The sequence below is a fragment of the Haliaeetus leucocephalus genome, unplaced genomic scaffold (genome assembly GCF_000737465.1).
Source record: "Haliaeetus leucocephalus isolate CR32 unplaced genomic scaffold, Haliaeetus_leucocephalus-4.0 Scaffold668, whole genome shotgun sequence".
Taxonomy (NCBI): Eukaryota; Metazoa; Chordata; class Aves; order Accipitriformes; family Accipitridae; genus Haliaeetus; species Haliaeetus leucocephalus.
Window position 1 is genome coordinate 5,293,618 of NW_010973104.1, and position 12,696 is coordinate 5,306,313.

The 12,696-nt window shown below is 40.1% G+C and overlaps 1 protein-coding gene across 1 annotated transcript; it reads left to right on the forward strand.

The window, feature by feature from the left end:
* The first annotated feature begins 8,863 nt into the window (after positions 1-8,863).
* SDR42E1 (short chain dehydrogenase/reductase family 42E, member 1) lies at positions 8,864-11,508 on the forward strand. The gene is made up of 2 exons (XM_010579669.1): positions 8,864-8,958; positions 10,319-11,508. The coding sequence occupies exons 1-2, from the start codon at positions 8,891-8,893 to the stop codon at positions 11,424-11,426; spliced, it is 1,176 nt and encodes a 391-aa protein (XP_010577971.1). The 5' UTR covers positions 8,864-8,890; the 3' UTR covers positions 11,427-11,508.
* The last annotated feature ends 1,188 nt before the right edge of the window (positions 11,509-12,696 follow it).

Below are 12,696 nucleotides of genomic sequence, written 5' to 3' on the forward strand. Positions count from 1 at the left end.
CAATGTCAGTGACAGACTTGGGGAAAGAATTGTACTAGATAATGCTTTCTCTTGGAAAGTGTTAAAAGGAGAACTGCTAAAACAGGCATTCTTGTGATAATAATTATCATTATTACTATAAATTCTTAAAGCTGAATATCTAAATTGATTAAGAAAGTAATTTTCCTCTATATCATTTTATTCAGCTAGTGTATAAAGAACTCCTTAGGTACAATTTTTTTTTTTTTTTTGGTAACATGAAGATTATGTATTAGACCTGAGAAACTTTCATTAAACAAGAAATCCAGTTACTAGACATATCGTTCTTCTAAGTAAGTCATTTAGAAGAACATTTCAGTTTATACAGCCTGTCCATAATGCGTTTGATGTTTAATTCTTCCATGTTCCCAGGATGAACGAAGAATTCAGGTGATGTATGTCCTGGAATTAATCCAGCAATTTCAACTGGTACAAATTCTGTTTCAATGGGCTGCATACTCTCTGAAATATAAAGAAGCAGCACTTCAAATGCAAAGCTCAGTCAGGATTCTTTCACTGCAAGAGTCAAACAAAAAATCATACACTTGAATCCCCCAGTTATTCAGATCTTGCTTCTACCTCAAAAGTAGCAAAAATTCAGAATTAGTTATAACCAGATGCTGCACCCACAACTTCTGTTGGAATGAAAATTAACAGCAAGAATACCTTGCAGTAAATTACCTGAAGTTACAGCACACTCTCACTCCCAGGTAAATAGCTCCCACTTCGACAATGTTCTTCATGTTACCGTTCCAGGACAAGACATGTCCAAATAAGGCTTTTGAATAGAAGATAAATGCATGTTATAATGTTGTGGTTTAACCCCAGCCAGCAACTAAGCACCACACAGCTGCTTGCTCACTCCCCCCGGGTTGGGATGGCAGAGAGAATCGGAAGAGTAAAAGGGAGAAAACTCGTGAGTTGAGATAAAGACAGCTTAATAGGTAAAGCAGAAGCCACTTGCACAAGCAAAGCAAACCAAGGAATTCATTCACCACTTCCCATGGGCAGGCAGGTGTTCAGCCATCTTGAGGAAAGCAGGGCTCCATCACACCTAATGGTTACTTGGGAAGACAAATGCCATAATTACGAACGTCCCCCCCTTCCTTCTTCTTCCCCCAGCTTTCTATGCTGAGCATGACGTCATACGGTCTGGAATATTCCTTGGGCCAGTTGGGGTCAGCTGTCCCGGCTGTGTCCCCTCCCAACTTTTTGTGCCCCCCAGTCTACTCACTGGTGGGGTGGGCTGAGAAGCAGAAAAGGCCTTGGCTCTGTGTGAGCACTGCTCAGCAGTAACGAAAACATCCCTGAATTACCAACACTGTTGTCAGCACAAATCCAAACCATAGCCTCACACTAGCTAATATGAAGAAAATTAACTCTATCCCAGCCAAAACCAGCACATGTAACCATCTCATCTTTGTAACTTTAGTATCTTTACCCCATTGTAGAGTTAGGGGATTTATTTTGTTTTGACCAAGTGCCTTCAACCTTCAAAATTTTTGGTTCTGAACAAATCCGTTTCAAAGGAAAGCTCAGGTTTATGCCAGAACCACTTGATTTGAAATAGCTCAGAATTAAGTCACACATCAGGCCATGATAAAATGCTTATGAATTCTGAATTCTATAATCGTTAGTTTCATGGAACAGAATAGCATCACAGATACATAAGAACGCTGTGCCATTTTAAATACCAAGATGCCATTAAGTAAGCCTTGTAGAGGTTATCTAATTTAAACACAGCTGAAGCAAGAAAGAGATTGCATGCTTTTTTTGAGGTTGTTTTCCCCTACTTACATGTTCAAACTCTTACCTAATCTTTCCTCTGCAAAATTATGTAATTTTTGCAATGTTTTCAAGGTAATTACAGAACTCAAATGCGTAGTACCATTTTTAAGCCAGTCTCTGTTCTGTTTTCTTGCTAAGTGCCTGAAAATGGGAGAACACTGCCTAGACCTTGAACACAGTATCATGATTATGAAAACACTAGAACTAGGTGTGAAGATGGATAATATTTGCTCAGCAAATATATTTCCTTTCCCCCTCAGCAAATACAGCTTCCACTGAGAAACCCACAGAAATGCTACAACAAATTCAGGCTTTGGTGTTCTTGCTGGCGTATCTCTTCTCATCCTCACCGCCAGTACCTGCAGACTTCTTATTCACAGACAGAAAATTAACACAGTACAAAATACAGATTAAAGAACACATTTTGCCTCGAGTTTGTTCTACATATGGTATAGCACATGATCAGCTGCCTGTGAAGCTGAAAGATCCTTTAGATCCTTCCAAAAGATCAAAGTAGCACGTCTCCAACCATCAACTGGATGTTCAATTATTAGTGTAAATGATTCATAGCAGACGAGCCTCACCTTGGTTTTGCTCACCAAGAGGGTAAGATTTCTGTAAACCTATGGATAGCTCAATTAAATTATAAATTACTACAACAGGGAAGCCATTCCTCGTTATCAGTGTGGTAAATAAGGGCAGCTGGATGCACATCAATCACACTTGAAACCGAATCAGACTATTACTGAAACATAAGTATATAATTACCTTCTGAAATAGTTGCCTATTTAAACTTACAAGAAGACCCTCTTTAAGTAAGTGAATCAAACACATTCAGCATTGCATTCCAAAACCTGTCCTCCCTCACTTTGAGACCAAAAAGATCTGTGAAAGTCTTTTCAAGAATATTTTGCTAGTCTTTTCATAAGATGTTTCTTAATGTACTAACTTTTAAAGCATATAATCCTTTCAGGTACAAAGAGGCTCCATCCTTTAGCCCTTGCAGTCCTGTGTGCCTCCTCTGCATTATTGAAATTATTCATGAAGTTACAGGATAGGCTAAAATTTGGCTTTTTACCTCTAAGGTGCCGCAATTATATTGGATAACATCCTTTTATACTGTTAAGTCCTAATATGTTTGCAACATATTTTGCAAACAGATATTAGCACCTCAGAACTTCAGGTAATACATCAGGTCAAATTACAACTTAAAAAAACCCACTAGGCTTAAGGGAGCTTAAGATCAATATTGTTGGACCAACCACTTACTTCAGACATCTAGACTGAAGTGCTTAGGAGTGGCTTTTAAGAGTCCCTTGAGACTCTGTTTAGCTCCATGGAGATTATGAAGATTAACATCCACTCATTCTGAAAACTGGGTTATTGATGTGCTCTGCAGAGTACCCAGAGAGACACACAGACCATAAACAGCTATTTGTTATGAAAGTAAAAAGAGAGAACACAGGTTATTATTCTCAGCCCTGTGCTCTAAACATTCACTTACCCTAAAATATGTAAACTTTCTTTCTTCCCTTCCTTTTAGGATAAATAACTAAATGTTACTTTTGAAAATATGATAATCTACATTTTTTAAGCGTTACAGAATGGAAAAGAAGTTACTTTCTGATGAATTCACAGAATGCATGCATCACTTCATATTGCTGAATAGACATCTCAGAATCAAGCTTGTTCTTTAAGAATCCTTGCAAAAATAATTCAAAGCATTTTCAGAGTCTTTTATAGTAATGATTTTTCATAACTAATGCACTAAAGATGACCACAGTGAAACCCACCCATAAAATTCAAGATAGTCACGGCATGACTACCTAGCATAGGCTGTTCCAATCTGTGAACAGCTACCTGGAAAGAAAGCAGAATTGCATAATCCTGTTGTTTACAAGACACAGTGCACATATGTTGCATGAAAAACCTAGCTGGTAACTAAGCCGTAAGATCTGGTACGGTGACATCAAATACAACGCTGATACTAATGAAGTCAGATAGCTGTGCTACACCAGCACTATGGTACAACAGCACCCTCTCTCAGGTCACACTGAAGAATACATAACTGCAAAAGGAATCACCTGGACACTTTAAGAAGCTGTTTCAACTGCCAACTGCTCGATATTTCCACCCAACCTGAGCTTAAGCAGCTGGTTCAACTAGCAACTGCTTGACATGTCCACCCAACCTGATCTTTTGGGGTGAAAACAGCCAAAGTTTGAGCGGTTTGTACCTTCTGAAGAGCTGACTGCACCCTTCTACACCCAACATCACAGGCCAGGGCTGCTGCCGTCGCCTGGTGAGAGGAGGCTATGAAAGGCTCCCGACTGCACAGCTTCGAGCAGAGCTGCCTCGACCGAAGGAAGCGGGACAGAAAGCTGAGAGCAGGGCCCTGCACTGCTGCTGCCAACATCATGTCTGAGTCCCTCCTGGGGTTCTTTGCTGGATCTTGCTTCTGGATGTGTCTGAAAAGGAACTTGTTAGCTACAGGTTAACATTCGCCCCAAAATCTGCATCCACATTCAAGGTGATCCCAAAACTAAAATAAAATGGATTATTATTTTTTTTTGACAGTATAGGAAGAATTATATAACAAAGGCCACACATCCTCAGTGCAACATATACCAAACCTCTTCCTTCACCCAAGGATCTCAAAATACTCTGCAAACAGTCTGACACTTTCAAGAGCTCTGTTGAGTAGAAACTACCTTCCATTTTGTGAATTCCTATTTTGATAAAGAATCCACTAGTCCCCGCACCTCTTTCTAGCCAGGACTAGAAATGTTTATAAAGCCGTATCTCCTAAAATGAGAGGACACAGTAGAATTAGATTAGGAAAATGATATCAAGCAACTGTTCCGCTGAACAACTTTAATCAGCCTTTGTGACTGGTGTTCACTAAACAGTGAATACAATTAATGTTGAAATCCTTTTCCTTTCTCAACGGGGAAGAGACAGGCTAAGTTTTTCCATTACTGGAACTTACAGGAAAAAGAAACTGTAAGTACTTTCGTTTGTCATCTCCGCATCACCAAACATATGACACTTTCCACAAGCAATACTGTACAGTGAACAGGTCTCCTAAGAAGAAGTCAATGTTAACGTTTTCAGAGGGTCTAACGTGCATACTTGCCTAAACTCTTTAAGCCCCATACAATTGATTTCCTGGTTTATTAATATTTGTACAGCACCTCCAATTTCAGCTTCAGAAACATAAATGAAACAAGCGCCACCACAACCTCAGGCAGCGAAGAAGTGCAATGCCACCTTTGTTACAGAACAGATAGCGATTTTCTGAAGGTCACTCAGGAAACCTCTGTTAGAGCTAAGAATAAAACTCAGACTAGTGTTTTTTATCCATAACCCTGTCCTCCTTTAAAAATACTCCAGTCTAATCTAGATCAAATGTTTGATTCTAATTTTGAACATGACAATTCTACTTCTATTCCCAATGTAGATGCTGTTTTTACCTTTTTAGTACTAGTCTAACCAATTGGTTTTATACGTTTTAGTAAGACCACTAATGTGCTTGGTTCTGACCTAGTTTTAAGTCTTGTTCTCATCTCTCATCCCATTGTTCAATAAAAAAAGCACAATTAAGTAATACCAAAAAGAAATCAATCAAATAATACAAAAACAGTAGACTAAGGTTTATTTCCCCAGATGAAATATTGCCCTGCTTTCTGAGACAATACTATTGGCATGCTCTGTATTTTGGTGACAAAACTAATTTTACTAGCTAAGTATTTTAAATTGCAAAGGGAATGAGATGAACTAACATACTATGAAAGAATAATTAATTATTTCATTGCTCATTCTTTCTAAATTGCATTGTTCACTACAGCTGCTTATTTAGCTCTGTTTAGTTGCTGATTTAAGGATTCCTTTGCAGCCTATTTCAGGTTCATTGCAACTCAGGTTGTGGCAGATAACCCCCCATTTACACTGCAAATGCTTCTATCCTGACACATCTTGCCCTAGCGTGCAATTCCACATAACAATGCGATCTCTTCAAGTGACTGTAACGTAGTCTGATTCTCTGCATGCTGGGATATATGCAAGGCATGCTCCAAAATGCCTGGTTCTTTAAAGTGAAAATTGGTAGTGGAGACAAGGTTTACATGTTTTTGAAAAAAAGAAACAATCCCAGGACAAACATTCTGTTATATATAAACTAAAACTGGAAGTCCATCTATTTGATGGCAATACAGAATTTATTATACATTCAGAAAGTCCATAAAGTCTTAGGAAAAGCAGGTCTCATTAGGAAATGAAAGAGCACGAACAAATGCGTTGTGCAAAACTATGAGATCTGAGAGTGTCAAGTCGTAACATCAAATCTGTCAATGTAAAATGAGGACAGTATTTACCCACAGCTTTCACGGATGTCACTATTTTGAAGGAACGAATGTTCCTTACTATTCTTTGAAGCCAAAAAGGACTATTTACTACAATAAGAAATAAAACTGACAGTGGTTTAAGAGCAGAAGCTTTACAGTATCTTAACTACAGCTTTATTATATTCATAGTATTTACTCTAATTATGAGATAATCTGACAAAATTTGCTCACTGTAGATAACATACCAGGCAGAAAGCAAGAAAAAGCAGAATGTCAAAAGAGAAGTCTCAATCCTGCAAAATGTCCTGCATGGACGTATCACAAAGCCCAGAGGACAAAACATCATCCTGAGGTTAACAGCTGCCTATTGAAATAGAAGGATTTACCTACACAACATGGAGTGCAAGGTCAGAGACACCATTCAGATAGTACAAAGCTCTATAAGCTATCAGGAGAAAGTGTCTGAACATGTGAAGTTTCCATTCTTGGAGATACTCAGTACCAACACGATCCTGAGTAACCTCTCTGGCTGAACCTGCTTTGTGCAGGGGGTTCAACTGGCCAATATCCAGCATATCCTTCCAACCTCAACTATTCTGCAATTCCGCAATATTCCGTTCAAACCCAATCTGTCTGATCAGAAGACAGACATCAACTGTTATAAGCTACTGTGAGACTTCTAAAAGATAAAACACTTTGTGTTAGCAGATCTCAGGGAAAATTCAGGACTCCTTTGTACTTTGCAGGTGATTAAATACTTGGGAAAATTTTCTAAAAATCTTCATCGAGCAGATTGTGGTATTATACATCAATCCAGAAGGTATATGCACAGCTACAGAATTCTTATATTTAGCATTTAGAGATACATAAGTGATTTTTCTGATTCTGAGCTAGAATTCTCATGCCTCTGTGAACACACCACTGATTATATGTCTGTATGGCATTTTAATGGATGCTTCAAGGCTGCCTCAAACCCACTCCTCTGCCCATACAGACAGCAGACAGGGAAATCAGCTATGATTGAAGGATGTCCTCCAAACCATACACTCCGCATATCTACATATATGCAGCAGCTCTGCATAGTCAGGTTTTACAGCACAAGCTCAATGCTTGAGATTGCTATTTAAGAGTCCCAGAGGTTCACCAGCAAGAAATAATTGCTAAAAAAATTCTTTAATGCTTACACAATTCTTTTTAGAATCTGCTTAGTTTTAATTCTTGCCAGCCGTCAATCAAAATAAAAACACAGCATACCGAGTCTACTTCTGTCAAGGTTTTGCACAACAGAAACTTGCGTGCTTTAAGTAGTTTTGACACTGAATCCGCATTTTGAGTTCTTTCTAACATTCCCCAAGTGACTCACACTTCTGCAAAAGAAAAGGGAAAAAATACCACAAAAAAGACTTTGTTAGTGTAATTCTTCGTTGTTTCCTGTTACGGCTCTCTCTTGCAGACGGCTTACAGTGGCTTGCTGATGCTTAACATGGGAGCAATTCTGCTGCAGTCAGTCAGCACTGTGCATTGTTTTCCCACTGCCAAAACACATTTCAGCCTCTGCACGAGGCGCAGCAGACTTCTGTTAGCATGTTACGTGGTACAGGCTAACGATGAACGTACCACGATGCGGGACAGCCACGTTCACGGCCCCGAGACCCTGCGAGGGCACAGCTCTCCCGGACATGGCGGGTTATTCAAAGGCAGCTGCGGTATCTTCACACCAGCGTGTCCCACAGCAAGGCCAGATTCTCCCCTGCCCACCCAAAACACCCGAGACTAAAGGGCTCTTGAGCCACGAGGACACTCTCTCTAACGTCCCAGATCTCTGCAGAGCCTCACGCCACTGGGCTGATGCTTGCGGGCAATCACTGAGGGAAAAGTACAAACATCGGGATGTAACGCAGCTGGAAAGGGCTCAGATTTCAAAGGCAACAGGAGATTCACCATTTTAAAGTGCCTCACAGCCAGCCAAGCTCTGGTCGAGTGTGGCTGGGGAAGGGAAGGGGAAAAGCAACGTCTCCCGGGCACACAAACTGACACAACACGGCGAACTCCACCTAACCGACTTTCCCCGGATAAAATTCAACATCTACAGAGCGACCTGTCGCCAGACGGCGCTTCCCGCCCAAACCGCCCCGCCGCCATCTTGTCGCCCCGCACCGGCCCACCGCCCCCGCGGAACTCCATTTCCCGTGAAGCCCAGCGGCGCCGTCACAGCGGCGGCGCGGCGCTCCGACAAGGCGGCGGCGGCGGGCAGAGCAGGTACGGGCGGGCAGCTCCCCCGAGCCCCCTTCCCGCCCGCGGGGGCTCCTCAGCGCGGCCCGAGCTCCCTGCAGGTCATTTCTGAGAGGACCCCGGCCGCCCTGGGCCGTGCCCCGTGCGGGGTGGCCGTGCTGAGGGGGCCCGGTCCCGCCCGCAGTCGGTCTGCACGGAATAGCCGCAGAACAAGGCCCGGAGCGGGAAGTGGAAGAGCCCTGGCTTTTCATAGCGACAGCTGTAGATTTGCTTTTTTCAATGGCCGTCATCTTTTCTCTGACAGTAACCTCTTTTTTGAGGAATACCAGGGCAGAATGCGGTTCTGCCTCGCCTAGCAGATGGTGAAATGAAGAGCTTCAATTAAAACATGAAATAGATCTGTGAATAACTGAATGTGTAGTAATACTAAAACTCAGATTGCTTTTAATGTGCGTTTTTACAATGTGTTTTATAGGTCAATTTCCTTAAATAGTGCCAGAGGAAAGAGGATGGAACCAGAAAATACTGCCAAGGAAACAGTCCTCATTACTGGAGGAGGTGGTTACTTTGGCTTCCGGTTAGTGCATTAAATAGTTATTACATACGAGAATAAAGGTAATAGATTGTGGCTGGTGAGGCAACAAAATTCATCTGTAAAAGAGAAAACTGTGGGCGTGAGATGCCCGATCCAGTTCACCCCATCTTCTGATTCATCTTGGGTCTCAGTTTTGAACAAACATGTTATTCTGTTTCTAAATGTTTTAAGCAAATACGACACTGTTTCCAAATGTCAAGCATCTACTGACTTGTTAGGTCACCTTTGTAATGGGGATTTGGATAATCATCTTTCAGCCTACTCTCAAGAGCAAGCCTACGCTTGTATGCAGATCTTTTTTTTGACAGTAGGCCATGGCCTGCAAATAGTTACACACGTGCTTAGCTATATAGATTAAATACTCCAGCTGCTCTCTACTCTCAAAAGTGTATTTATTTTTATGGACATTGATGTTTTAGGATTACAGTTGTTAATAAGGTACATATTTCAGTGAAATCCATTTCCTCTTACCGTACATGGCTCTACAAGCTAAACCATGTAAAGAAAAAAAATCCTATTTTCAGCCCTGGACTATCCTCTAGAGTACCTTCAGAGTTATAATTGCTTGCATAGGTGAGAGAGATTACAGTCATGACCAAAAAGTAAATTTCAAGTGGGGGAAAAAAAAATCTCAAAAGATACCTATCTGACTTCTGCTTGTTTTTTTTTTTTCTTCCACTGTCTCCCCCTTTAAGTACTATAGAAATATAACAGTTAGAGGAAGGGGGGAGAGGAATACCAAATTTATACTTAGTGTCAATACCTGTGTTTATATCTGTGACTTGGAGTAAAACGTATGCATGTGGCAAAGTCTTCCATTTAGAAGCATCTCACTCATTCCTCTTCATAAATTTCAGACACAATGGCAAAGACCAACCTATTGTCCTGACAGAATTGGGATGGCACAAAAGCAATAGAAAAAAACCCAATAAGTTTTGTTGGTTTTTTTTTTAAATATTTGGCTACAGGTTTACATGTGAGAGGTTTGCTATTGCTGATCTGTAGGGGACAGAAGCAGGGAAATAGCTGGTTTCTTCCAAAAGGCTGTTGAAAGCACTCCAGTTATTTCTGTTCTGAATTGTCCTCTACAGCAGTTCTGCCTCTTTTTTCCCCTTTTTTTTCCTCCAAAGTATTGATGGAGCATAAGAAATTAGTTCAGTATCTAAAGCATCACAGGTGAATCTTCCAATAGTAGACGGCTGAATATTTAAGAGACCCCCAACAAAAAAAAAAAAAAAAAATCAGTATTAAAATAGTTAATAGTCTTCTCTTACCTCCAGGTGAAATGTTTCATGCATCACTATGCTATGTATACTAACATATGGTTTCCATCATGTTTTAGTTTAGGTTGTGCCATATACCAAAAGGGAGTTGATGTGATTCTCTTTGATGTCATGAAGCCACTTCAAACCATGCCAGAGGGAATAAAATTCACGCAAGGGGATGTCTGTTGCCTGTCTGAAGTGGAAAAGGCTCTTAGAGATGTGATCTGCGTTTTCCATATCGCTTCCTATGGAATGTCTGGGCGGGAGCAGCTGAACCGAAAGCTTATAGAAGATGTTAATGTGAAAGGAACAGAAAATGTCATCCAAGCCTGCAAGAGCATAGGAGTGTCAAGTCTGGTTTATACAAGTACATATAATGTAATATTTGGAGGCCAGATAATAGAAAATGGGGATGAATCTCTGCCTTATCTACCTCTTCATCTTCATCCAGATCACTACTCCCGGACCAAGTCTTTGGCTGAAATGAAGGTGCTGGAGGCAAATGGTGCTGAACTTGGAAATGGGAAAGGTGTATTAAGGACCTGTGCTCTCCGACCAGCAGGCATCTATGGGCCTGGAGAACAAAGACATCTTCCAAGAATAGTTAGTTACATTGAAAGGGGACTGTTTAAATTTGTATATGGAGATCCTCTTAGTTTAGTAGAATTTGTCCATGTAGACAATCTAGTTCAGGCTCATATCCTTGCCTCTCAGGCCCTCAAAGCCAACAAAAAGCACATAGCTGCAGGCCAAGCCTATTTTATTTCAGATGGCAAGCCTGTAAATAACTTTGAGTTTTTCCGACCGTTAGTGGAAGGTTTGGGTTACAAGTTCCCAACCTGTCGTCTTCCTCTCTCCCTTGTCTATTTTTTCGCATTCCTTACTGAACTAGTTCATTTTCTTGTAGGTCACGTTTATAATTTTCAGCCTCTCCTCACTCGCACAGAGGTTTACAAAACTGGTGTCACGCATTATTTCAGTATGGCAAAGGCCAGAAAAGAGCTAGGGTATGAGCCTCAGCAATATAGCCTGAATGAAGTGGTTGAGTGGTTTATATCTCAGGGACATGGACTAAAGCCAAGAAAGTATACCATTATGCATCGTGTTAGGGATGGAGGACTGCTTTTGCTGCTGATTGCTGTGATGGTCTCATGGTTTCCATCTGCAGTTACATTTTCACTCTGAAAGATGAAATGCTGAGTACGGAGGACAGAATTTAGTTATGTTCTCTGAGTGAGTACCCTTGGTTTTGAGAGGTAATAAAAAAAATTAAAAAAAACCCAAGAAAATACACATTTGTGTCATTCGGGTAAATAACCGTTTTATCCTCAAGGAACGGAACTGCTGAGTAAAAAGGTGTAATTTTTATACATAGTTCCTCTTCAAAGTAAAATTGATCAGATCACTAACAAGATGAAGTTCAGTATTACTGCAAACAGCATTTTATTTTCAGGTGCAACAGCACACTACAGTGAACGGAACAAATGTCCTTAGACTGACCCTTCTTCCCTGATGGGATTATAGTCTTGATCCCTGCCCTTTATTCCTAAAAAGTTTGTGCTATGCAATCCAGAGAGTAAACTTACTCTTTGATCACATTCCAAAACCAAATTCTGCTTTCCAGCTTGGACTTATATAGGCCTAACCAAGATTAACTGATAAAATGCTAGACAATAAATAAATGAGCTTTTTTTTTATTATTATTTTTGATGAATACATTCTGGTATGCTTTTCTGAGTTAACTCTGTGATATCTGATGACATTTCTGGAAAATGCACAATGGTTAATCTGAGTTATAGCAAAGTGCTTGAAGCAGTACAGATTTGTAGATTTTTCTAACAGTAAAATATGCCTGTTTAAAATGAATGAGCTAGCTAAAGTGCATTCATAAATAAAACCTATGATTTTTTCCCAGCATTATTGAATGGTTAAACAAATAATCCATCAAAGACATTTGGTAAGTGATTACATTCATGTTCCACTGTTTATAAAACACTGTTAGCCTTTAATAATATTTCTTTAACACCTGACAACATTTGAATAGAACTTCACCTTTGTAGTAGGATGATAAATGCTTGATACAATGAAACTCATAATTTTGTGGAGTTTTAAGAATAGAAAATAAGACCTTGTTAAGTACAGGTCACTGCTGTCTCTAGCAACTCCCTCATCTTTGTCAGTTTAATGTAGGAAGAGATACTGAGAAACTTCACATCAAAATGTTAAATCACAAAGTTGTTTTTCCTTAACCCATCAGCATTACAGTTTCAGTACTCTTGATAAAAGGACAGTCCTTCAAGAAGTTCACACTTCTCTTTAAAGTTTAGTCTTTCTATTTTAATAGCTGGAACTACACTGATCTTAAATTAATTTTGTGCAAGTTACAGTTACTTCAGTTCTGTTAAACTCCACTGTGATTCAAATGGGGAAGAGGAAAAGAAAGTAGTTCTACTGC